Source organism: Balaenoptera borealis (assembly GCF_965194805.1).
Source record: "Balaenoptera borealis genome assembly, chromosome: 18".
Classification (NCBI taxonomy): Eukaryota; Metazoa; Chordata; class Mammalia; order Artiodactyla; family Balaenopteridae; genus Balaenoptera; species Balaenoptera borealis.
Genome location: NC_138877.1, coordinates 19,471,829 through 19,499,094, shown reverse-complemented (window position 1 = coordinate 19,499,094; position 27,266 = coordinate 19,471,829). Strand labels below are relative to the sequence as shown.

The 27,266-nt window shown below is 46.6% G+C and overlaps 1 protein-coding gene and 1 long non-coding RNA gene across 2 annotated transcripts in view; one reads left to right on the top strand and one right to left on the bottom strand.

Annotated features, from left to right (window-relative positions):
- The first annotated feature begins 9,922 nt into the window (after positions 1–9,922).
- On the top strand, positions 9,923–12,592 carry MLNR (motilin receptor). Its single transcript, XM_082365576.1, is given in 4 exon segments — positions 9,923–10,520; positions 10,522–10,946; positions 12,063–12,289; positions 12,291–12,592. Coding segments are annotated over 4 exon segments (1,281 nt in total). The 5' UTR covers positions 9,923–10,035; the 3' UTR covers positions 12,435–12,592.
- LOC309615709 overlaps positions 11,265–27,266 on the bottom strand; it is a 25,573-nt gene continuing 9,571 nt past the window's right edge. Inside the window, exons 2-3 of the long non-coding RNA XR_014237003.1 lie at positions 12,585–27,073; positions 11,265–11,300 (exon numbers count right to left, since the gene is read on the bottom strand). This is a non-coding gene — a long non-coding RNA (uncharacterized lncRNA). The remainder of the gene's footprint in view (positions 11,301–12,584; positions 27,074–27,266) is intronic.

Here is a 27,266-nt window from a genome sequence, read left to right as displayed (position 1 = left end):
TCACAGGACTTCCCTGGTGGCGCAGTGGTTAAGAATCCACCTGCTAATGCAGGGGACACGGGTTCGAGCCCTGGTCTGGGAAGATCCCACATGCCACGGAGCAACTAAGCCTGTGTGCCACAACTACTGAGCCTGCGCTCTAGAGTTCGCGAGCTACAACTACTGAGCCCGCATGCCACAACTAGTGAAGCCCGTGCACCTAGAGTCCATGCTCCACAACAAGAGAGGCCACCACAATGAGAAGCCCGCTCACCGCAAGGAAGAGTAGCCCCGCTCACCGCAACTAGAGAAAGCCCGCGTGTAGCAACAAAGACCCAACACAGCCATAAATAAATAAATAAATAAATAAACAAACAAAAAATTAAAAAAAAAAAAGAAAGAAACTCACAATTACCCAAAATAGTCTGGTATTTTAAGAAACCTTTGTCCTCTTAGAGAACCAAATTCAGGTTTAGTACCACTTTACCTTTAAAATTCATTTTCTTAATTAAGTTCAATCGTATCTTAGCCAATCCTGACCATGCACAAAACTCTTTCGCTGTTCCTCCTCCACAAACCTTCCACAATTTTTCTGTACCCATATTAATCTGTCCCTCACTTTCTTTTCCATTCATAAACAACCAGCTCTAGGACAAAACCACCTTCTTCCCTTTAATAAAATGCATTTTCATTCCTCATACCTTCTTTGCTGAAAACACACATCCTACATCTTTGCATATTGAAATTTTACCTTATAATTCTTAACCTTAAAACCTTCACCTCTAGTAAAAAACCAAGAAGCAAGTAATTGTAAACTGTGTGTTGTAACAGCATTTCCTGACTGACAAACTTACACTCTAGTTTTCCTCTCCTAAGAAGGCAAAGGTAGGTAAACTTAGACCTGCCCAGCAATTAATGTTCTAATATTTTATCCTATTTGAAATGACCCAGATATTCAATGAATTCTCTTCATTTAACTTAGTTTAGTTTCAAGTTACAGAAATCTGGAGAGACTATTTGAGATAGACATTCCCAAAATATAATTATTCCTATAGAGTTTACCTAAAACTCTTACCTCATTTATCTCTATTTTATTTACTTAAAAGCTTTGTCATATGGTTATTTTTCTTGCTGACAAACTTTGTAATAGAAATAATGTCATTTGATTTCTAGTAAACCTAGGTACAATAAAAGTATTATACTTAATGTTGATGACTCTAAAAACATGTCTATATTAATCAAACCAACAAGCTTAAGCTAACTTTAATACGAGATATTAATTCAATACTGAATATTTCCCAGGTCATGTGAACCCAAAATTCATTCTGGCCAGATTTTTATATCTGAGTATTTATTTAAATGCTTAATCTCCTTTAAGCCAATTAAATAGAGCTCTTTTACAAATTAATTTTGACAATGCCATACATCTATAACATGTACAAACACACAAACACAGGGACCTCAGAGTTCCCATTCCAAAATTTCAGCCATGAATCAGGTACAACAATCTGATCAGGTAAAACCCATCAGTTACAAAAGAGGTTCGATTCAAATTGGGTTTCTGGCAGATGGGACAAATCAAGGTCATCTGTCTAGATGGCTAAACCCTTTTTTACTAATATTTATGGAAAAGACACTTCTATTTCTATTTGTAGCTTTTGGTGATTTTAGGAACCAAGTAGAATCTTTCTCTTCTTCCTGGGAATGTCCCACTCTTGGACAAGAACAGACAGGTTTTGTTTTGTTTCTGTTCCTTTCCTCCATTTGACATTAGTAAAAAAGTTGTAAATATCACAAAAATGATTTGACTGTAAATGGAGGAAGAGTATCAAACAAAATGAAACAAAAAACCCAAAGGACAAACAGAAAATCCTAAATAAACTCTCAAGTTTGGTCTTGGGGTTTTACATATACCAATGACACAGGAGACCCTAAATTACATAATTAACACAACAAGGACAGCAGTACACGGTGCACAGGGCCCCAAGATAACCCTGCCTAAACCCCTTGTGGAGATCCTAACAGGTACTGTGGCTACACATTGTTTCAATAAAATATCATCTTCCTTTCACCCAGGGGTTCACAGCTGTAATCAGATCACTTATCCAAAATGCACCTCAGAGGACTTTCTTTTGGGAGAGTTGAAACATTTCCCATTTTTAAAGACAGAAATTCAAGACAAACAAACTGCACACACAAATGATGGCGTCCAAAGAAACAAATGAACCGGTTCACAAATCAGGTAAAGGTCCAACAACTCTTTCCTCTCTCCAGCAGGTTACCCCACTCAAATACAAAACAAATTGGCTTATTCTGGAGAAAAAGCCCCAAACGGAGCGGAAATAAAGTTCCCGGCTGTACACGCCGGAGCGACTCACCCTACTGTAAGGAGCCCGTCGGCTCCCAAACGTCGATTCCTTGCTCCAACTGCCAAGCACGGGGGCAGCCAGGGCCGCTCTGGGGAGTTTTGAAGGGAAGATGCTCAAGACGAGTGGTCCCGGCAGCTGCTAGGGCCTTACCCGGACGTTCCCCCAAAGCGGGCTGGGAGCCACGAGCAGCAAGGCTCGGGGCCGGCTGCACCAAAGTTCGTCACCAAGTCCAAGCTGGCACTGCTCGCCACACAAAAGGCCAATAGATTGAGCAACTCTATTCAGAGCGCCAGCACACCAAGATGGTGAACCATCTTGCCTGAGTTAGAACTCAAGCTTCTTTTTTACTAAAAGGGGAGGGAGTTAAGTCAAACACTTCCGGGTCCCCATCAGCCTCCAGAGGGGAGGTGTTAATTTCTTCCTCCCTGAAGTCATTCACAGGTGGGCCTGGTCAGGATGCTTCCTGGGAACTCAGCAAAGGTGTTTTAGCTTAATGCTCATTACGTGGGAGGCAGGGCTCCCAGAGATGGGCCATTATGTATAATTTAAGCTTATAGGCAAGGTCTCTTTAGTGATTACCTTGTAATAGAATACAAAGGTTATTCCCTATTACAGTTGGGCCGAAGAACCTCTCCTCTCCTCCAGGCTGACCCTGCCCTCCACATGAGGACCAGGTGGTACTGTGGCCCAGCCCCAGGCACCTGTGCAGGTGCAAGAGGCTGCAGCCTAGGGGCAGCTCCCTAGGGAGGTGAAGGTGAGAGGCAAGGGTCTGCTCAGTGATGCCTCAACCCTACATGTCAGGGGTGTCAGGAGGTAACAAGGGCTCCAGGAGCATCAAAGATGACACTTGCATCCAGATGAGGAGCTGGGGAAACTTGACCTGGAAAGGATGACATTTTTGGTGCCCTTAAAGGGCAACCGGGATGGGCTCTTGAGAGAGAGAGATGGAGCGAAGGCAGGAGTGAAGGCATAGGGGCCAGAAAGCACAAGATTTGGCCAGAGAAAGAACTAGATGGGGGCTAGTTTGGACCCAAGGACAGCCTCATTCTTTTGTTATTATTATGATTAATAAGAAGAACTAATAGTTATAGAGAGCCCACTATGTGCCGGTCGCCGAGCTAAGAACTTTATGTTTTCTTGCTGGAACAATCCAGTGAGGTGGGTCCTGGTATTAGCACCTCTAGTCACAGATGAGGAGTGGGAGGCTCAGAGACATTAAGTAACTTGCCCAAGTTCACATACTAAGCGGTAGACCGCGCCCCCCTGGGAGGACTTCGGCATCCACACTCTTCACCTCTCCGTTCAGGGTTCCGGGTTCCCTGAGGAAAATCCCCACACTGACCCCTGCACGGAAGATTCAGGAATTCCCCAAGGACAAGCTTCCTTCTATCTCCATTCCATTCCCCAGAAATGCAGTGAGAACACTCATATTCCTAGTTCCTGAGACAGAAAGATACACCTATGGGGCCCCCTTAGGAGGTAAAAAATAATCAATGATAAAAACTCTGTCCACCTAGAAGATGGATATTGGGGTGAGGGTTGCCCAGAAAACTCTCCTTGTTACTTTACGCAAGTATTCCTTATTGTATGTCCACGGCCACTGTGGTGCTCCGATAGGGCTCTCCTGAGGTCTGAAGGGCAGATGGTGTTTTTTTAAACTCGAAAGGAGGGAGGTGGGAGCAGATGACTCAGGGGGAGTACTGGGAGGTGTTTCCAGATGTGCACTTCAAGTCAGCTGCATCATAAACAACAGTTAGAGTGTTCCTTATTTTTATTTTCATCTTTCTGAACATGTTGGGATCTCTGCTACTACAGAGCAGTGAGACGTATGGCTTACATCTCCCCGTCTCCTTAATTTGGAGGGCGGCACCACACTTCAAGCAGTGGCGGCTCCACAGCTGTGAGACAGCTGTGTCCCTGTGGCTGATGGCTGTGGAAGTCAGTGGAAGATGCCAATGACTCCGTCACGGCAGAGAGGGCATGTGAGGGGAGCCTAAGCTGGGCCCAGGTGAGCTGCTGTATTGTGGGAGGAGGACGGTCATTCTTGACCACAGACGGGGTCTTTGCAGGTCATATACCCTCTTCCCATCCACCCCTCACAGGGACTTGCTCCCTCTCTCCCACCCACCTTGATCATCGTGGCTGTGGTGAGCCTGTCTCCCTCTTAGGAGAAATGGAGACCAAGAGGAAACTGCTAAAGCAACAGCTGCAGAGCAATAGGCCCCCAGAGTCTTGCCTTGAATTTGCCCTGCCGTGTCCCTGCTGTGCAAAGAGAAACCTGGGAAAGCCTGAGGCCCCGGCTCCATGCATCCGTCAGGTCCTGGAGGTGAGGTCTGGCCACAGCTGGCCCCTGGTCTTCTCTGTCAGAGGCTCCCCCACCAAGGCCAGCTTTGCCTTCTTGCCATTGGATTAAATAAGATGCCGCTTGCTAGCACCTGGAGTCTAGAGGTGCCAGCAGGTCATGCCACGGAAGCAGGGGCTGGGCGTGAAGGCCACACCACCTCTGCACAAGCGAGGAGGACTGCGGGCAGCAGGCACAAGGGGGCCTGTCCACAGGGGGCAGCTGCTACTCAGCCTGGATTCCATGGCCTGTGGACAGTGCGGGACCAGAGCAGATCTTCCCCTTTTGCAAGACAAGCTGGAAATCTGGAACTCCACGTGAAATTTCCCGACTCTAGGAGGTTGGCTCAGAGTGTTATGAGATGTGGGTCAACTGCTGTACACACTCACCTTTCAACCTCTGCCTCATATCCTGCTCTTCTATGGAGAAAAGAGTATAAAACCTATGGAGTTTTTGCAAGTTTCAACAGGTACACTGACATTTATGGATGTAATGCAATTCCTAATGCCCCTTCAAACTTTCCGTATCTTTTCAAATTATGGTTTTCTCTGGATATATACCCAGGAGTGGGATTGCAGGATCATATGATAGCTGTATTTTTAGTTTTTTAAGGAACCTCCATACTGTTTTCCATAGTGGCTGCACAAATTTACATTCCCACTAACAGTGTAGGAGGGTTCCTTTTTTCTCCACATTCCACTCCTGGGCATATATCCGGAGAAAACCATATTTTGAAAAGATACATGCACCCCAGTGTTCATGGCAGCACTATTTACAATAGCCAAGACATTGGAAGCAACCTGAATGTCCATTGACAGAGGAATGGATAAAGAAGTGGTACATATATACAATGGAATACTACTCAGCCATAAAAAAGAATGAAATATTGCCATTTGAAGCAACATGGATGGACCTAGAGATTATCATACTAAATTAAGTAAGCCAGACAAAGACAAATGATATGCTTATACGTGGAATCTAAAAAATAATGATACAGATGAACTTATATACAAAACAGTAATAGACCCGCAGAGATAGAAAACAAACTTATGGTTACCAAAGGGGAAAGCAGGGGGAGGGAAAAATTAGGAGTTTGGGAGTAACATATACACACTACTATATATATAAAATAGATAACCAACAAGGACCTACTGTATAGCATGGGGAACTATACTGAATATTTTGTAATAACCTATAAGGGAAAAGAATCTGAAAAAGAATATATATATATAACTGAATCACTTTGCTATACACTTGAAACTAACACAACATGGTAAATCAACTATACTTCAATTTAAAAAAAAGAAACCAACCTTCCGTTTCCTTCCATTTGTCCACAAAATCTGGTTTCTGGAATCCGAGCTGAAAGACACTTTCTTAGCAGAAGCTGATCACACCAACCACTCCTAAGGTTAGTTGTGCTATGGTCTACATAGCAAGAGGTCCTGTGCCCGTGGCCTCATGAAGTAGACAGTACTTCCATTTATTGGCTGCATGACCTAAGGCAGCTTTTCTGTGCCTTGGTCTTCTCATCTATAAAATGGACGTACTAAAAGCGCCCACTCAAAAGGCTGTTGTTAAAGACTCAATGAGTTATCATATGCAGGTACTTGAAACAGCACCTTGCGCACAGCATGTGTTAGATTTATTTTTCTCCAGAACATTCCAACCTGTGAGGTCTCCAGCCAGGGGCCAGGTGCCTATTGAGGACACCAACCCTTTGCTTCCAGGGAAACAGGGGGACAGCAGGGCCAGACCTAGACTCAGTTTTGCCCCGCACAATCACCAAGTGTGGAGGTAGAGGAGAAAGGTATCCACACACCTTGGACTACTGAGAACTTCCTCTTCCTCTCCTCAGAGGAAGTATGAAGTCCTGAGCTGGTGGATGACTTAGAAATACAAAGTACAAGAGGATTTAGTCATTCTTCAGATGTCTGATCCCGTTTCCTCCTAAAACATGGAAGGCCAAGCCGTTATAATAGGGTTCAGATCGGCCCTAGGGGCCAAGTCATGCTTGAGCCAAAACATAACAAAAAGCCAGCCATCAATCTAATTCTCCATATCAGTATTCTATTTCCAACCAGATTATCAAGGAACGCTTGTTGAGCACCCACTATGATCAGAGTACTGTTCTCAGCTGCTGGGAACTGTAAAGAAAATAATGGTACCTGGTTCTGCAAAAGCTTATTCATTCCCGGAGTTAACAAATATTTGTTAAATTCTCACTTTGTACCAGGCACTAGGGAAAGATTAAAGCCTGCCTTCTGGAGCACGTGATGTCGGGAGATGGAGCGGGGCAGATAACAAACAAAGAGCTACGTAAATTCAATAGTAGGTCAGTTGGTAATAAGCTATACAGAGAAAATACAGCAGAGCAGGGGAGTGTCTGAATGGAGGGTGTGTAGTACAGAACAGTCAGAGAGGGTAGAGTTGGCATTCGTGAGCCTGATGGTGCAGACACTGTCTGAGCCCCAGTTAGCCTTGCTCAGAGCTGCTGTGGTGGTGGAGAGGGGTGAGGGAGCCTTCAGCAGAGGTGGGCAGACCACCAGGCCATGGAGCAGAATGGATAAAGGAAAGAGACTCAGGGGGCTGCAGCCTGTGAGAGCCAATGGGAAGGTATCAGGTGCTCCCAGGAGCATCACTTAAGTCAAAGAAAGAGACCACAAATTCAACGGCCACAGACCTCTGCCTTTGGGTTAGCAAAGCACCTGGGGGCCAAGCGGGAAGGGGACACTGAACTGGAGTCTAGCAAATGCCAGCCTGGTCCCCCCAGGAACCGGTACAAAGCTAGGTACCCCTCTCCCTCCTAGTTTCCTAAGGGCCTTGAAGCCACCTGACCTTCCCTCCCCATCCACCTGGGCCCCCTTAGGGAAAGGCAGGGCACGGGGAGGAAGCCACTGGAGAGGAGAGGATGTTATTATCCAAGAGGACTGGACACTACCCAGAGGAGCTGTTTAATTCATCCAGCTGGACAATGCTTTACTCAGGCTGGATAACTGTTTCTTGCTACCCAGTAGGTGAGAGTCCAAGGCAAGTTCAGATCAACTAGAGATGGAGAAATTACATTTCCGCTGCTTAGGAGGAGGAGGGAAGGAGGGAGGGAGGAAAAGTGCAGACAGTGAATGCAGAAACTCTTTTGAGTTTTGCTGAAAACATGGAAATGATCCAGAAGAGGGAGAAAACTTGATGATGCAAGAGAGAGAGACACTTTCTAAAGTGATTTCTAGAATTTCGAGGAGGCGAATGAAGTGCTGAGGGGCAGAGTTGACTTCAGGCACGAGTACCATCCACTCATTCATCTGTCCAGGGGGTGGATGAGGGGTGGTGGTGGTGATGGGAGCATGTAGTTCTCTTCCAGCTGTTTCTATTCTTTCCAGGAAATAGAATGCAAGGTCACCACCTGAGAGTGAGGATGGGGAGGAGGTCTTGGGGATTAAGGAGCGAGGAGGATGTACAAAAGAGTGGTTTGGAGGGCGAGAGAGCGAATTAAATAGGATAAGTATGAGGATGGTGGGAGAAAAGTAAGCATCCAGCTAGAGGTTGTGAATTTCAAGTGAAACAACTCAAGGTACTTGGGAGCCCGCACAGAGTAAGCAGAGGGTTCCACTTAACCAGGGTTATGGTTGTGCGCTCGTAAGGAGACAAGTATGACAACAGGGAAAAGAGCACGGGAATTGAGGGTGTTTTCCTGGGGGCGATTAGTATTGCTCTCGGAGTTTAAATCCATTAAAGTGGGGAAGCGTGGACTTCAGGCAGGTGAGGGACAAGGAAAAGGTAGGAGGAGAAGCCGAACGGAGGTCCCAGTGCGGCTGAAGGATTGTAGGAGTTGAGGTATTAGAGAAAGTGAGCTAGAAAGACAGGGGGTGGAGGTCAGAATTTGGGAGGGCTGAAATTGAGATGAAGGCGAGCTCCCAGGTCCTGGTAATGATAAGGTGTAAGGGATGTACACAGGAACCGCTGCCTGAGATGGGGTGGAGGACAAGACCATTGATAGAAAGGAGAGGCAGGGGAATTGTGCAGGGGTGTGAATTTTAGGAGGAGTGCTTGAGAGAGTGAAGGTCAGGCACCAAAATTCTCAAGAATGAGGGTGAGCGATGGGGGAGGGGGCTGCAGAGGGCAGAGTGTGAGGAAGTTAGATTCAAAGGTAGGTTTTAGGATGGCTGGGAAGAGCAATGATGAGGAAGGTGACAGGTACCCCTCCTCGAAGCCCATGGCTCTGCCTGTGAGAGAGGACCACGGGGAACGAGGGGATACGAGGCACTAGAGCAAAGCCTGGTTTCAGTTCCAGAAAGAGGAAGGGAACCTTGGGAAAAGAAGTTGAGGATTTAAACCACAGTAGGATGGATGGAAAAACCACTAGAGAAGTGTCCATCCATGAAGAGATTAAAAAAACTCAGTTCTAAGGACTTGAAGATTAAATGGAAAGCACAGCACCAAATACATCCTGAGCTCTCAGTGTCAGCTATTGTCATTAGGACCACAATGAATTGATTCATAAACCAGTTTTTAGTCTTTTCCCCAGAATTTTAGTCCTTTCTGGTGTTGGCCAATACTCTGCTTTATTACATTTATAGCATATTTTGTACACAGGAACAAAATAGCAGACGTTTAAGTACTCAGAGGTAAACGTAAATACTTCAGCCTTGTTCTTTAAAATGAATAGACGTGGTCATATCCATAGATTTCAGAGTCATAGACATCGTTGAAATTACTCGGTCAACTCCGTCACCGCTTGAAAATTTACAGAAGAGGAGAACTGGCTGGGCAAGGCTGGGACTAATCCGAGATGATTCGGTTGTAGAGCCACGACCAGAACCCGGGAGGGGCTCTAGATTCTGGTCTAGGCTTCTCTCCTATTATTAGTATTGCGGCACCTTCCCGAACCGTCAAGACACGGCAGCCACCAGCCGAGGTCCCTCAGAAGGTCCCCCCTCTGAACCCAACCTACAAAAGAGCCCACGCTCCGCTGGGCCCAGGAACCAACCTCGCTGGGGTTCAGGAATCGCTTCCCGCGTCTGGGCGGGGCTCGTCCGCGGCGGCCGCCTCCCGCGTTCAGTTGGTGGGGAGGGAAGCGCCTGGAAGACGTGGAATACCACGGGCCTGGGAGCGGGAGCGGGGCCGGGGCAGGCCGGGCGGTGGCTGGGGGCGGGGACTGCGCGCCGCCCGGTTGGCAGCCCTGAAGGCGGACCCTGCAGAGCCGCGTTCCCGCGCGCGGTGCCGCCGGGCTCGCGCTGTGCAGGCGGCAGGGGTTTGGCGCGCCCAGCGCGCACCGGCCGCCGAAGGAAGCGCTTTGGCCGCGGGACCAGGCGCTAGGCTCCTGGCCCGGCCCGGGGGCGCGGCTCGCCCATGGGCAGCGCCGAGAACCGCAGCGAAGGCTCGGAGGGCGCGGGGGAGCCGCCGTGGGCCGAGCTGCTGCCTTGCGACGAGCGCCGTTGCTCGCCCTTCCCCCTGGGGGCGCTGGTGCCAGTGACCGCCGTGTGCCTGGGCCTGTTCGCCGTCGGGGTGAGCGGCAACGTGATGACGGTGCTGCTGATCGGGCGCTACCGGGACATGCGGACCACCACCAACTTGTACCTGGGCAGCATGGCCGTGTCCGACCTGCTCAGCATGGCCGTGTCCGACCTGCTCATCCTGCTCGGGCTCCCCTTCGACCTGTACCGCCTCTGGCGCTCCCGGCCCTGGGTGTTCGGGACGCTGCTCTGCCGCCTCTCGCTCTACGTGGGCGAGGGCTGCACCTACGCCACGCTGCTGCACATGACGGCGCTCAGCCTCGAGCGCTACCTCGCCATCTGTCGCCCGCTCCGGGCCCGCGTCCTCGTCACCAGCCGCCGCGCTCTGGGCCGTGGCGCTGCTCTCCGCCGGGCCCTTCTTCTTTCTGGTGGGCGTCGAGCAGGACCCCGGCCGCTACGCGGTCCAGGACCTTAACGGCACCGCGCAGCTCGCCCCCTCGCCCCGCGCCTCGCCGCCACCGCCACTCCTCGGGTCCTCGTGGGCGCCACCGCTGTCCCCGCCGTCGGGGCCCGAGGCGGCGGCGGCCGCGGCGCTGTTCAGCCGGGAGTGCCGGCCGAGCCCGGCGCAGCGGGGCGCGTTGCGCATCAGGCTGTGGGTCACCACCGCCTACTTCTTCCTGCCCTTCCTGTGCCTCAGCGTCCTCTACGGGCTCGTCGGGCGGGAGCTGTGGAGGAGCCGCGGGCCGCTGCGAGGCCCGGCCATCTCCACTCGGGAGAAGGGACACCAGCAGACGGTCCGCGTCCTGCGTATGTGGCGCCGCCTCTGTTCCAAACACCCCAACCCACGGTCCAGGCTGTGTCCCCTTCCCCTGGTCTCCCAGCCCTCGGCGCCTCTTCTGGCCACGTTTCATTCTGTCGTTCTACCCCAGCCTCCACCTGCTTCTCCTTCTAGTCTCCAGAGAAAACCATCTCCCGTCCTCCAGGGGGCTCTGGGTCACCCCAGGCGTCCCTTGAGAGTGGGATATCCGGGTCCTGTAAACAGCAATTATTCTCCAAAGTCTCTGTGATCAGCGAGCTGGGCTGATCCAAGATGGATAATCGCAGGCTCTTAAGCCAACTGCCTGTCTCTGTTTGATGCTGCAGATGTGGAATTACAGAACCCTGGAGAAGACAGGATAGATCACGTTAAGATAAAGTTTCTTTTTTTTTTTTTTTTATAAATTTATTTATTTATTTATGGCTGTGTTGGGTCTTCGTTTCTGTGCGAGGGCTTTCTCTAGTTGCGGCAAGCGGGGGCCACTCTTCATCGCGGTGCGCGGGCCTCTCACTATCGCGGCCTCTCTTGTTTCGGAGCACAGGCTGCAGACGCGCAGGCTCAGTAGTTGTGGCTCACGGGCCTTGTTGCTCCGCGGCATGTGGGATCTTCCCAGACCAGGGCTCGAACCTGTGTCCCCTGCATTGGCAGGCAGATTCTCAACCACTGCGCCGCCAGGGAAGCCCCCAAGATAAAGTTTCTTTACTTAATGTTATGTTATCCTGAAGACTAAAGTGAATCATGCCCATATCAAAAAAATAAATAAATAAAGATTGTGCAGACTTGTTGCAGAGTTCTTTTCAACCGAAAACAGAGAACATGTCTCCGAAGTGGGTTTGTGGAAGGAAGCCTGCCAGAACAGCATGTTAGTAGAAATCGCTCCTTCTGGTTTATGTCAGGCCTTGATAGTAAATGTATGAGCCGAATATTCAGTTTAAAGCTAGTATCGATGCTGTCTGCAACCTGGTAGTTTTTCTGGGGGTGGGGATTTGGCTAGGCAAGAGTTTTATTTATTTTGCTGTTACTTATTACTTCAGATGGTTTCCTGGGGATGCTTATTTGTTTTCGGATGCTTTAGCTAATTCTGGTGCCTATGTCTTGTTTTGCAGCGGTGGTGGTTCTGGCGTATATAGTTTGCTGGCTGCCTTTCCACGTTGGCAGAATCATTTACATAAATACCAAAGATTCCCGGATGATGTACTTCTCTCAGTACTTTAACATTGTTGCTCTGCAACTTTTCTATCTGAGCGCATCCATCAACCCCATCCTCTACAACTTCATTTCAAAGAAGTATAGAGCAGCGGCCTGGAAACTGCTGCTAGCCAGGCGGTCCAGACAAGAGAGGTTTCTGCAGAAGCAGGGAGGCTGAAGGGGACCCTGGAGGAGACACGGTTGGCTGCACCGAGACCAGCGCTAATGTACAGACACGGGCAACCAGCATGGCCAAACACAGCGCCTCATCCCATAGCTCTGGGACTTAAGGGAAAACAGGTCTGCAGGGAGAAAAGAACTGCGAGGGGGGAACCAATGCTGTTAGGGAGAACTAGAAAGAGTGGTTGACATTTTGCAAGTTGGTCAGCAACTTAGCATGATTTTTTTTTTTTAAACAAAGGTATGAAATGTAACTGTACCAGTCTCTCTGGTTTTCCTTTCATGTACCCCCTTGGGGACGTTCATTTTATCCTCCTGAAATCCCACATCACAAAATGTTCTCTGGGGAGGTTTTGTAAGTCCTCATTCTTCGGCTCTGGGGAAATATGACCACTCATTTTCCAGTTAACAAGTGATCCAGAGAGATGCTGCCGTAAAAATTGTCACCTGTGAGGTCAGAGGTGTATTTTGTTTTATGTTTTGGATATAAATGTGATGATGCATCTACAAGGAATCCAGGATAATGAGAGTTTTAATCCAAGAAATTACTTAATGCTTATATATGGCAGCAAAAAATGTTTAGAAACAAGTGAAAGGAATTCTGGGTAGAGCCCAGTGTTCAGGGGTCCTGCCTCTCTCAGGCTCAGAGCAAATCATTAAGTTTAGGCACAGTACCCTCTTTCAGAACCTGGGTACCAAAGTCTGAGGGCAGGGAGCTGCAGCAGGATGTGGCTTCCACAAAGCGACTGTTGATCACATTGATAAGAGCTTTAATATGCCTTATTTGCCTCAGCTTGGTGGGATAAGCAATGATGGAACCAAGTCTGGGGTCTGAGTCTGAACTCTTAAGAGCCTTACCCACTCCCACCCCGAGAAGCTGCACTAACAGAAAAAATGAGAGTCAATGGATGTACTCAAGGGTGAGAGAGACTGTGCTGGACATTCTGGCCAACAACTCTGTAACTTTGTATTAGTTTTTACAGTTTAAAATATAAACCTGTTTTTGGAGGGCTCCTACTGCCTCGCTGGACTCCAAAGGGCCTCAGTCAACCCAGGGTCTTATGAATGGCGCCCCCTGGAGGTAGGCAGGATACAACTAGGTCAGCTGTAAACTACAAATGGTGACTCCATAAACAAGGGTCCGCTCCACATGCTGACAAGGACCTGTTGCTTTTTCATGTGATTGACTATGTACAGTGATGCCTTCAAGTCCCCTTGAAGTGTCCTAACACCCTGGCCCTTCCCTCAACTGGTGTGGCAGTGAAGAAGTCCCCCGTCTACACCGTGTTTCTTCCAACTTGGGGCAGTGGTCCCTAAACTGTGTTCTGCAGATTTTCAGGGAGTATTTGAAAAAAGGATTCTGTGGTCAAATATGGCAGAAGAACAGTGCATGCTGTACCCACCTTCCCAAGAGTCACAACACAAAATATCCCATCAGAGGCTCTGAGAAGTTGTTGCTGGGGACACTGATGGAGGGTCTCACGGTGCAGGTGCCAGCCTTGTGCCACAGCCACTCCCCTGCTTGGTGGCACTAAGTGGGGACGTGCTGGAGATGCAACCACACAGTCTTTCTTCTCTCGGGAGTTCCTCTCTGGGACAGTCAGAAGCGGCTTCTTCCCTGTAGAAAATCGTGGCTAAGAAACTTACTGATATGTTATTTGCAGTATAATATTTTAGATATAGAAGCAAAGACCTCTCCTTTGAGTTTTCTCGTTCAGATTCTAGAAAAGAGGGATTTGCATCACACTTTCCTGTGACCTAGGTGTGTTCCCAGGTGTGGGCATGAGGAGGATCACCCTTTCCTGCCACTGGGTCCCTGAGATGGAGTATCTGAATTCCATCCCTCCTGTGGATCGCTGTGCACCTGTTTTCAGAATGCCGATCTTACCCAGTAGTGGATTGTGAGATGAGTGGAGAGTGTCACATGTTTCTTTACTGGGTTGCGAATAGAATAGAGAATCAGTGCATCACGAGTAGTAAGGCTAACTGTTGTGTTGTGAAACTTTTGTTTCAATTATATATTGGTGGGTATCTTTCATGGTTCATAAAATAAAATGTATTCTCATTGTGGGTCATGGTCAAAAATATTTGAAAAGCTGTTCTAAGGTCTAAAATTGTTCTCTGCCACAGAAGAAAGTGTCCTCTGGTGTTGACAACTGGCTATAAAGGGGAGGGGCGTCCTGGGAAGACTCGGGGTGGCCAAGTCAAGGATCACTGGAGAGGGATGGCCGGGCTGTGGGCCCCCCTCCGCCCTGGGGATGGTATCCTGGATGCTGTGTCTGGGACCTCTCGCTGCCCTCGGATGAAGATGTGTGCTGGGTCGCTGCAGGGCTCCTTCTGTAGGCCAAGTTGCTTTTTTTAGGTGAGGCACCAACCTTAGGGAAGGGTTTGTGTTTCATTCATTCACTCCACAAATATTCACCAAGCAACTGCTAAGTGCTAGACGTGTATGTCAAAATACTCTAGAAACATTAGTCCATGTCATGGTGTTGAAATCAATCAACTTTTTAATGGCCTTTTTGCCTTGAAATGTGTGATTGTTCATCTAGACTAACCTCAGATTCAGCTCACAGGCCAATAAAAGCACTCACATCGGATGGACCTGCAGAATTTCAGGTTAGTGTCATCTACACTACTTCCCTCCACCTTTCTACAGGAGACTTTTCCACTTTTGAAGCAATTGCACAGCACCTCCGAGGACCCAGGAGTCCAGGGGACATGAGAGCAATGTGTTGATGATGTTTGAAAGTCTGAACATGGCCTCTCCTACCATTTCTACCCAAGTAACAGTAACATTTGCTAGTATGTGGAACCATTCACATATAAGTATTAGTGATTGTACAAGTGCTTTAAGTGGAGCTTTAATAAAAGGCTTTCTTAAACGTAGCTGTGAGGCCATTTTCAATTGTGAGCCAACTTTCTAAAGATTCAGAACTCTAAATATTACAAAGAACCTAGTCAGCTCTGAGCAGCCTTCCAAAATCAGCATCCCCGCTCCTAGGAGCACAGGAACCTTTGTCATTGAGAGGCATGTGCTCTGTGGGTGGCATGCTTTGTGGCAGTCACTCAGCATGTCCCTCACTCTATGTAAGCTACAAGGAGGTGACAAAGGCAGACTCTACTGGCCACCTTCTTAGGAAAACAACACACACACTTTTGAAAGATTAGCAGACGCTTGTGTAATAAAGGGCCAAAAAGTGCCAGCCGGACCAGGAGACCTGAGTGTGGGCAGTCAGGCGATGCTCTATGTGAATCTTTTTCACAGCACTTGGTCCGTCACATCTTGGGGACTGGTTCCCAGAGTTTGTTAACTTGCTCCCTAAGGACAGACTGTGCTTTATCCCCCTTGGCATCTCTTGCCCACAGGTAGATATGTGTTGAACTCAACCGGACAGGGATCTTCACCCCAATGGGTGGACAGAGATGGAGGCTGAGTAAGCAGATGACTGGGACGTCCATTCTGAGCCATCGGTCAGCCGGAGGGAAAGCACAGGACAGGGGCGAAAATGGCACACAGGGGGCGTGGGTGCTGAAGGGAGTAGAGGACAGGGCTCTGAGGAAGAGGAGAGGAGGGAGGCAAGGGCACCGGTGTAATCAGGAGTTGGAGCCTGCAGAGCAAATGAAGCAGGGTCTGGGGAGGCTGAGCCTGGGAGGCAGGCTGGGACCAGTTAGATACTGTAATCCAGGCACAGGGCACTCGTGGGGTAGAGGGGTGACACTGGATCAGTAACACACCAGGTTCAGCACCTCCAAGACGCCAGCAACCTCGTGGCCTCAGAACAGGGAGCATGCCTTTCCCCATCCTCAATCCCCAGTGCCAGGCAACCCCACCTTATTTTCCTGCATCTGTGCCTTTGCGCCCCACCCCAGCTCAGGAAGGCCCACAGCATGACGGGTCCAGTTTGACATCTCCTTTCCCTCATCTTTGCAGCGAGTGTGCAAGTCTCGAAAATGTTCCAATAATTCCTACGACTTATGATGATACAGAGATTAAAAAAAACTTTAAAAAAAATTTTTGTTTTGAAAACCTGCAGTTTTCAAAGTCGTGGTGTCTTAATTTTACTATAATGGTTATACCTGTTCATAACTGGAACATACATAGGGCTCCACGTGATCTCTGTTTCTGTCTTACTTCCACAATAATTCATTACTTTGTCATTACAGTGATTATTAGTGCCCTTCCCTCGGGCTTTTTATTCCCCTCTGTAATTCTCTAGAGCGGTGGTTCCCAAACTTTGGCACGCGTGAGAATCACCTGGAGGGAGAGCTAAAACACAGCTTGCTGGGCCTCACCCCCAAAATTCCAGATTCTGTGGGTCTGGGCTGGGACCCGAGAACGTGCCTTTCTCTCAAGTTCCCGGGGGATGCTGGTTCTGATGGTCTCGGGACCACCCTCTGGGAGCCGCTACGGTAGATGGTTGCTACAGAAAATGTGAGCCACAGGGCAGCGGCATGAGCATTACCTCTCGTCTTGTTCACATGCAGACTTTCAGGCCCCACCCCGGAACCTTCTGAGTCAGAATCTGAATTTTAACAAGAGCCCCAGGCGCTTCCGACGCACACTGAAGTTTGAGAAGCACCAATCGAGAGGCTAGACCGACGGCATCAGAATCTCTGGGGGTTGAACCCAGACGTGGTTTTCACAGCTCCTCAGGTGATTCCAATGTGCAGACAAGACTGCGAACCATCAGTAGGCTCTCCCTCACCGAAATCTCTTCCATTCTCGCTCCACCCTCTCCCCCGCCCCACCCCTTTCCTCCCTTTCCCTGTATTTACCTCCGGATAAAAGAAAAGATACGAAGATAGTAAACAAAGATACTGCAGGTGGGTTTGGGCGGTGGATTCATGGGAAAGTCATTTATATTCCAGCAGAAACTCTGGAATGACTGTGGTCCGGCGATGGCTCCCTGGCTCCTCAGCCCCCCGGTCCCCTTAACGTCTCCCGCCCACGCCGAGGTCCTTCCACGCGCGGGCCACGCTGAGCCCACGCTTCCGCGACTGCTCCTTTCCGTCACCAGGCCTCCACCCTGTTTCCTGCTCTTCTAAACATCTTCTATTCTTCTTTTCCCTCAAGTCCTGACTGGCTCCGTGCGCTTTTCCTCAATTCCTCCAGAAAAGGCCTTCTCAGCTCTTCCTGTGGCCTTCTCGGGGGCGTGAGACCCCATGTCACCTGCGGCCCTGGCGGGCAGCCCCGGGACTTGTGCCTGGTGCTGGTTACTGAGGTCAGCCGGGCGGACGCGCCGGGCTGCGGGTCCCAGGGAGCGGGCCTTGACTCTGCGAAGCCTCAACCAGAGCTTGCTTCACGCTCCAAAGTCACGTCAGGTCTCCAACCTTTCAACGTTATCGTAACTGAGTCCCTAAAACTCAGAGGCTGACTGCATACGGGAGAAGAGGAAGTCAGAACTCCGACATTTTAGGTCTGTTTGAAAGAAACGGGCTGCCAGAGGCCCGGGTGCGTGGCGCAGCGAGCGGCGCGTGCGCGCCGAGGTCTGCCGTCTGCGCCTGCGCGCAATCTCCGCGCCAGCCCGGGCCGTGGGAGCGCTGGCCCTGCGGGGAGCCGCGTCCCGTCCCAGCTTCGCTCTCCGCGCGTCAATTCACAGGCGGACGTGGACAGACAACAACAGAAAATGGTGTTGCCACAGCGGGAATCAGCAATTTTGCACAGGGAGCTATGGGAGATGTTGCTTACTGTAGTTTGCCTGAAGTTGGGACAAAATTGAACAAACAAGAGGAGTTTGGTGCTTTGGAAAGTTTGAAAGCTGCTTGTCTACTCTTCTTCCTCCGTCAGAAGTAACTGAAATTAACGAAGCTCTGGCAGAAAATCCAGGACGTGTCCAAAAAATCTTGTTATGAAGATGATTGGCTGATCAATGTGACACTCAGTAACCCTTCAGAATAGATGAACTAATGAGTGAAGAAGCATATGAGAAACACATAAAATCTATTGAGTGAAAATAGAACCCCTAAATAAACTAGTATGAAACAACTTAATCTAGCATAGTTGTCTTAAATTAGTTGTGGATAGATTTTTTAAAAAGCAATTTGTAGCAAAGGAAACTACTTGCAACATGTTACCAGAAGAAAATACCCCTTAACTTCCTAATGACTGCAGATAAACACTATGCATCTTTTCCACAGCACCCTATGATTTTTAGGCTAGGCTCCAGTTACAATACTCAGAATTCCTGAAATTATCTGTGGTAAAACTAGTTATAAAAATTATGTAATTCAAGGATAACATTGTTATCTTAAGCCTTATAACAGCTTACAGCCATCCCTGGATTGGGTCAAAATACTTAACGATCTTCCCATTGGAAATAACTGGCGGTGGAGAAGTTTTTGTTAGTTGTACAGTGTCAGATGAAGAACAAATACTATCTTAATTTTGCAACATACTGTGTTTGCTGGTGCTATTTTTATAGAGTGAAGCTACAGCCTTGCAGGAAAATAAGAGAGAGTTTAATAATAAAATATTCAACTTAAAAAAATTAAAAAGAAATAGGCTGTAGAGGTGGTTTAGCAGGGGACAATAATGAATTCCATTTTCTTTTTTTAAATTGAAGTATAGTTGATTTACAATATCGTTAGTATGAATTCCATTTCAATTCATCTCTTTTCCAGTGACCCCATCCCGTTGTTGCATCCTCCCACAACCACTGGGAAATAGGTCCCAATAGTCAAATCTTAAGAAATGCTGCAATACCATGGAAACTGGTTTTTTTGGGGGGAGGGGGGCGGGGAGGGCAGGGAATTCCCCCATAGAAATTCTTTTTGACCATAGAGCTATTTTTTTTCCCCTCCCATTTTGTAACATTCCACAGAACACTCCAGTTTGAAATACCAGAGGGAAGTGTGGGTATGAAATCAGGGCTAATGATAAAGATTGGGGAGTCAACAGCTTAGAAGTGATCATTTAAACAAGTGGCTCTCAAACTTTAGCTTGCATCAGAACAACTGACGGGCTTCTTAAAACACAGATTGCTGGGCCCCACCCCAGAAGACCTGATTCTGTGTGCCTGGGCCCGGGCCTGAGAATGTGCATTTCTGTCTGGTTTCCAGGTGATACTGCAGCAGCTAGTCCAGGACCACACTTGGAGAACCACTGATGTAAGTGATAGGAACAGATGACCTCTCCAAGGAGAAAGCTGAGAGAGAGAAAAGAAGAGGCTTAGGGTTACATGCTAATGTTCCAGCACAGGCTGGAGAACTCACTGAACCAGGCAGAAGGGGCAGAAAAAGGGAAAGGGATGAATTGATACTACCCAAAGGAAGAGAGTGTCAGGGATCAAGTACCCAGAGAATACAAAGAGAATGAAGTAGGGTTATTAGATAAAATACAAGATTACTAGTTCAATTTGAAATTTGGATGAACAACAAATGATTTTCTTTAGTATAAGTTTAATAAGTATACATATGATGTACTTAATCCCAATTTACATGACTCATGATTTTTCGACTTAATGATGGTGTGAAAGTGGTACGTGTTCTATAGAAACCATACTTTGAATTTTGAATTTGATCTTTTCCCGGGCTACCTATGTGCAGTATGATCCTCTCTCGTGATGCTGGACAGCAAGCCATAGCTCCCAGTCAGACCGTGATCACGACAGTAAACAACCTGTACACTTACAATTCTGTACCCAGACAGCTATTGTTTTTCCCTTTCAGTACAGTATTCAATAAATTACATGAGATATTCAATAACTTATTATAAGATTGGCTTTGTGTTAGATGATTTTGCCCAACTGTAGGCTAATATAAGTGTTCTGAGCACATTTAAGGTAGGCTAGGCCAGGCCATGATGTTCAGTAGGTTAGGTGCGTTAAATGCATTTTTGACTTATGATGTTTTAAATTTATGATGGGTTTATCAGGATGTAACCCCATCACAAGTCAAGGAAGATCTGTACTAAAAATATCATTCGTTATTTATCTGAAATTCAAATTTAACTGGACACTGTATTTTTATTTGTTAAATCTGGTATCCCTAAAAGAAGGGTAATGGAAAGGCCCCAGGATTTGGCAAAAGGAAGGAACTTGGAGAGCCTTTCAATGGAGTGTTGAGGGCAGGAGCCAGAAGCTGCTAAGTTACAGAGGAAATGGCTGTGGAACAGGGCTGAGGTGGTCCTGCCTTGGGGCTTCCATGAAAAGGGATCCCAGCAGCTGAGTAAGGGACTTTGCTGCTGGTCCTGCCCTAACTTGTACCCCAGGCCAAGAGCCAGTCTCTCTTGCTGTGGCTTGTGCCCAAGCTCCTGGGAGCACAGGGCACTTGTGTGCTGAGTATTTGCAACTCACACTGATGTTCTTAAATCACAAAACTGAAGAAATGTGTCTGATTCAGAACCTCCTGAAACAGAGTATGTAATAAAAATGTGTTGAACTGAATGCATTTAATTTATATATAATCCATTCTTGGCAACTTTGAAAGGCCTTATTTATTTTTCTTTCTGCAAAGGTGTGGAGTAAGATAAAATTTTGTTAAGTGACCGATTAATTCACAAGTTTGAGGGGGGTGGTTCTCATTCTGGAAAAACGTATCTCTGTGTGACAATTGAGACCACAGATAATGAAGTAATATTTCACTGTATGTATAGAATCTGGCACCATGCCCAGCACGTAGTAAGGACTTTATTAAGTACTTATATGTGTATAGAGAATACTACACATTTTGAGCAGGGAGAAAGACTGATTTCTTAAAAAGTTAGTGCATTGCAATATTATAATTGAATGTTTAATTACATAATTATTGCAATGTATTTATAATAATACAATGTACTTGGCACACTGTTCAGCATGTGGTAATCCTCAGGGTGAGCCAGCATTACTGTCCTCAGTTCATATGCTACTTTCCCTCGTTAGAAAGAATCAGTCTTTCTCCCTGTCCAGAATGTCCTCCATACACACAGTGGAGGCTGATCATGGAGTAGTGATGTGGTCAGGTATATACTGTGCCCAGTGAATTGCCTTCCAAAATGAAAGTCCTGCCCACCCAGCTTTTACAGAAATATTCCCATGGTATCTATACACTCTGCTCTTCATGGAAAGTCAGGGCTTGTTATTGTTATTGCATTGAGAACACCTGAGGAAGACCGTTCTCTTTTCCAACAGTCGCTGCAGGTGCTTATAGGATTTGACAATGTAATAGCTGCCCTTTGTCAGAGCATGGAAAAAGGTATACTAACTGAAGGAAATGGGCCTTCTTCAATAGGCAGGAGGATATTGTGCTTTTGAAATGTAAGTGGAGCTCTTGTAGGCCTTTGTTTTATATAAAGACAGTATAAAGAATGACACAGGCTGGAGGGAATAGCTTTATAGCTGGTCAAGCATTTGTGCTCTGTAGTATGTTAACAGATTTCTATTTCATTGGTTTCATTTGTCCTTCTTAAAAATGTCCCATCTTAACAAGAGCCGTTGGGGAAAAAAATCCAGCGACAAACTTCTGGCATCTTCTTGGCAGCCAGCTGCTCGACTACTGTGTCACATTCACAAATGAAGTGATGGAAAATAGGGAGTTTTATTATGATTTCTGGTTTGAGGAAGCCACAGATTTGGTCACTAAACACGATAGTCAAATGAAACTTTGTGGGAAGTTCTGCAGGGCTTGCCAAGGTAACCTAGAATCTCAAGTAACCTTTGAGGTTATTATAAACAGTCAATGTTCCAACAGTGGAGGACATTATTCAGTATCTTGGAGAAAGATTCCCAGATCAGCACCTCAAAGCCCTCACATTAAGACATGAATCATCCCCAGCTCAACATGTCAGAGGAGCACTGTGCCAACACGTATAGAGTGACTTACCAATCCTGACACTCTCCGTGGAGATTCATTCCCAGAGGCTCAAGTGGAAAAAGAGGAAAAGATAAAGTGCTTCTGTCCACAATTTATGATGCTCTACAGCTGCCTGATATTTATGTATTTTTCCTAATGCTTCCATATTGCTTAAGGTCCTGCGGATTCTTCCCAGGATGAAGATGGAGAGGAAGCACGAATGCAAGCATCACAAAACACACCCCCAAACACAGACTCAACAGAGGTCAAGTCATGGAGCTTTGTGAACATAACTCTTAATACAAAACATGATCTGGATTTCATGAGACACACACAGAAAACTCTACACAATGTGTCAGAGCTTCCTAAAGTAATTCAGAAATCACTGAAAGTATCCAAGAGAATTTTTAAAGGTGCCTTTTATTGGTTTATTAGGAGGCAAAGCTGTAAGGTACATGCAGGCCACTTAGTCATTGAAGGTAAATTTGCCAACAGGCCTCTCACCAAATCCATCAGCCACTGACCACTCACCTGTTGAACAGCCACAATCTGAAGTTGCAGACTTCGAAGACTTCTGTGTTCTCCAAGAAGATGGTATTGAAAGTGCTGCTTTGAGATTCCCCCCTGGTGGCATAATGGCAGGGCTGAAGTCATTTGGGACATGATGTTTATTATCATTGATCTAATGACCAGGATTTGAGTTATCAGTTCTTTGAAGCAATAAATGTTGAGGAAGTAGGGAGTGAAAAGGGAGGAGAACACATTTATAAAGTGCAATGGTGCTTCTGACTTAAGTACATTATGTTTGGAGTACGTTGTTAAAAATCTGTAATGGCTGGTTGTGGAAGGTACCAGAAAGTGATAGAAGCCATGTGCTCACCTGAAGAGGATTTCAGTGTAGACTTTGTCCTCAAGGGAACGTAAGTCCACCCGAACTGGACATCAGCTTTTTAGCAGATGTACCATGAACACTGTTTCACAGGCGAGACAGAACCTGAGTTTGCAGATGTTGATGACTGATTTGTCTGGTTTTGCCCGTTTTCCTTTGGGTGTTTTTCCATAACCATATCTGCTTCCTCATCTTGATTTATATGCATAACCAGGAAAACTGGTCTTCTTGCAAAAATAGGAGTTTTGTGGTTTATCTAGGAAGAATACAGAAAATATTGCCTTCTTGTTGGTGAAGATGAACAATTTTGTGGTTCATTTCAATCTAATAAAATGTGGACTTTGTTTCAAAAACGAAACAAAAAAGCAACACTGTAGAGTAACTGTCTAGAGTACTTAGGCGGGATGAGGTGAGATAGGTGGGATGCACATGTCAGCCAAGAATATTCACCTTTGGTCATACAAGTGACCATGTAAATGTGAGTACATTATGTTTAAGTTGGTGTGTTAAGATATCACGTGTGTTGTTTTCTAAGTATGCAGATACCAGCTTCACTTCCCCTTCATCCTCAAGGCACATTGAACTAAAGAATCCTCAAATTCGAACATTCTTTTTTTTTTTTTAGTTAATTAATTAATTAATTTTTGGCTGCATTGGGTCTTTATTGATGCACACGGGCTTTCTCTAGTTGCAGCGAGTGGGGGCTGCTCTTCGTTGTGGTGCATGGGCTTCTCATTGCAGTGGCTTCTCTTGTTGCGGAACACAGGCTCTAGGTGTGTGGGCTTCAGTAGTTGTGGCACATGGGCTCAGTAGTTGTGGCTCACGGGCTCAGTAGTTGTGGCTCATGGGCTCAGTAGTTGTGGCTCACAGGCCCTAGAGCACAGGCTCAGTAGTTGTGGCAAACAGGCTTAGTTGCTCTGTGGCACGTGGGATCTTCCCAGACCAGGAATTGAACCTGTGTCCCTGCATCGGCAAGTGGATTCTTAACCACTGCACCACCAGGGAAATCCTGAACATTCTTTTTGATTTAAATGAATTTGTATTCCAAAAAGGACCGAAGACAATTTACAAAAATGCCCCCAAATAAGACAAACATTAAGGAAATGGAGAAAGTAGAAACTAAGTAAAAACTAGTGTAGGTAACATAAGATTATAATACCAGAGAGAAAGTGAGGACACGAAACTCATGCCTTGGTGTCTGGTTAGGAAGGTCACATGATTCACAGGAGACAGGAGAGTTTATCCTGTGGGGACTCCAAGATGACATCCTATAAGCTAGAAAACCGTAATAATCTTTACAGCATAATAATAACCAACAGTAATCTTTACAGCAATCAGCACTGAGTATCATAGGGCTTTTTCTCATCAGGCCAATGAGAAAATTTATCCCACACTTGGAAAATGATAGAAGGTGATTACTTGATTTTTTTTTAATGCCTTTTCTATTATTAGAAAATAATATGGCTGCTTGAGTAAAAGCAGGACCTTGACAAATGGAACTCTCACTTGATATTCTGGGGGAAGGCAAATTTGTTGGCACAACTTTTTTTTTTTTTTAAATTAATAACACAACTGATAAAAAACAGTGACAATTTATAGCCTGTGAGATGAGAGGTTTGCAGAAACTGATAAAGTATTAGGATTTTATAGCCTGGTAGAAAAGTTACCCCAAAGGTGTTATGGTTTAATCAGCCTGAAGAAAGTTAACTAGGCATATGGTATGGAGGGGGTTCAGAACAGGCTGTCCCAGAAAGTACCACTTTCACATGTGGATTATTTTGAACTGAAAGCAGTCAAGACCCAGCAGACTCCGGAAAAGCTTTTTACCTCCCTCTTAACTGCCTAAAAGAAATTAGAAAGAGGCCCTGTACCAGGAAGAGAGCTATTACCCGATATCACGTTTTCTTCTGAGAGACTTACCTGCACCTCTGGCAAACATCTGTTTACCAAACATCTGCTCTTCTCCTCTTCCCATGAATGGCCCTCCTCCATTTGAAGGCCCAGACCCTTGTCCCTTTTCTCAGCTCAGGGTGGTATATAAGCCTCAGTTGCCTGGCTGCCTTTTGAGTCTCCTATCTTTGCGGCTCTCCCTTACATAGTAATTAAAATGGTTTTTCTTTCACTAATCTGTCTTTTGCTACAAGGGCGTCTCAGCCAAGAACCTAGAAGAGTAGAGGGGAAACTGTTTTTCCTCCCCTACAGTATGAGCTATTTTACTTAGTCCTCTCCTTTCCAAATGTTAAGATCCCCATTCTTCCAATCCGCTCTGCACTAGGGCACGCTGCCATCACCAGAGGTTCCCTCGGTTCTGAGTTAAAGGAGGGGGAGTTGGTTGAGTTGTACTGGAAAACAAACACACTGATTTGTTTACATACTGACCATGGCTGCTTTTGTGACATGACAGAGACCCAATGGCCCACACAGAGTAAAATATCTACAATTTGGGCCTTTACAGAAAAAGTCTGTCAACCCCTGAATTAAAATGAAACTTTGACTCCTGTTCCTAAACTGGTATGAAAATTTTGCTTTTCAATATCAGCTAATGTTGGTAGATGATGTGATGCCAAAAACAACTTATGGAAGCAACTCCACAGAGGGCCAAAATACTGCTGCTAAATACCAGGGACTCAGCATCTCCAGGGGTGGGTGGGGCCCAGGAATCCAGGTTTTAAGACGGTCTCTGGGCGACTCACATGCACGTGCAAGTTTCAGACTTGCTGGGCCCTCTGGTCTAGACCGGCGGTTCTGTCCAGATTCTGCCTCAGTAGGTTTGAAGTGGGGCCAAAGATTTTGCATTTCTAATAAGCCCCTGAGTGATGCTGATGTTGCTGGCCCAAGGGCCTTAGTTTCCTTGCCTATAAATTGGAGATGATGAAGATCTATATCATTGGGTTGTTGTGAGTATTAAATGAAGTGATGAACATATATATCCTGCTCCCACCCCTCTCAAGCTGTGTCTGCTTGACCAAGGTACTCAGTGTCTTGGTTCTTATAAGTAGGAATAATAATAAAAATACCCACTTCATAATAAGGTTGCTGAAAGGAGTAAATGAGATAATATATGTAAAGTAGCTAGAACGGAGCCTGGAACATAGTAAATGTGGAGTAATGTAAGATACCATTATTATTACTATCATCATTGTTACATAAACTGACTGATGCAAGCAGCTATTCCATCAGCATTAGTTCCCTCTCTATTCCCTCTTACCTGTCCTCTCATCCCTACCCCTCCCTCCAAATTCTGTTGATTTCTAACATGTCTAATTAGAGAACCTCTTCAGGCTGCTGATCCAGAAATGCCCAAACCCAATCCAGAGGATGCCACACTAATGGGGACCCTGACCCCATTTGGACCATGGTATCAGGCCCACTGCCTGCCCACTCCCAGGCTGCCTATGGCAGAGTGACCCAGGGTAACACAGGAAGTGGGCTTGCCCGTCCTTCCCATCTCATGGGGCACAGACGTTCTCAGGGTTCCTGGACAGTCTTACTTTGTAGCACATTAATCTATGTGGCACCAAGTTTACTTTTCTGAGGACACCATTAGGGACAATATATGGAAAACCTGAGAAGTCATTTCTCTTTGGCAGCACTACCCTCCATAACAAAGCAGATGTTCCATGAAGGGCATCTGGATTTTGTTTTGGCTTCTCTTTGCTTCTTTGGGGTTTTAGTGCTGCCAGGAACTGCCTTCCAAGAACTGCTTAGGAAACCTTAATTTCTGGATTCAGGGTGGTGTTTATGGTTACATCTTTGCCTGAAATGACCAAATTAGGGCCAATCCTTTGTACAAGGGTGCACTGGCCACCAGGAGTCCCTATTGGTCCTGTGGCCACCTTATCTCCAGGCATGCAAAAGACATGGTCACCGGTCATGTGTGCCTTCCACATACGAGAGCAAGACCGAGTGTGAGGTACATTTTCTTCTACAAGCCAGGTATTCAGTCTCTGCCAAACATCACCAGTATCAACAAATCCAGTATAGATACTATGTATGGATGATGAGCTCCATGGGACCTCAGCTTGTTTCGCTGTGAGAGGATTCTGTCCAAATAAACACACTGCTAGGACCAAGATTCCCAACCAACAGGACCTAGAATAAAAGGAAAAGATCTGGGTTACCTATAGAGAATAAGCAAATGAAACACAAAGTGGGGAGGGACACTAATTAATGATGCTGAGCACCTATTCTTTGCAGGAGCTGTGCTACTTGGAATCATTTAGTTTTCAAGAAAATTTGTGATAAACATATATCCCTCCCTCCCTTCCGCCATCCCCTCTATCCA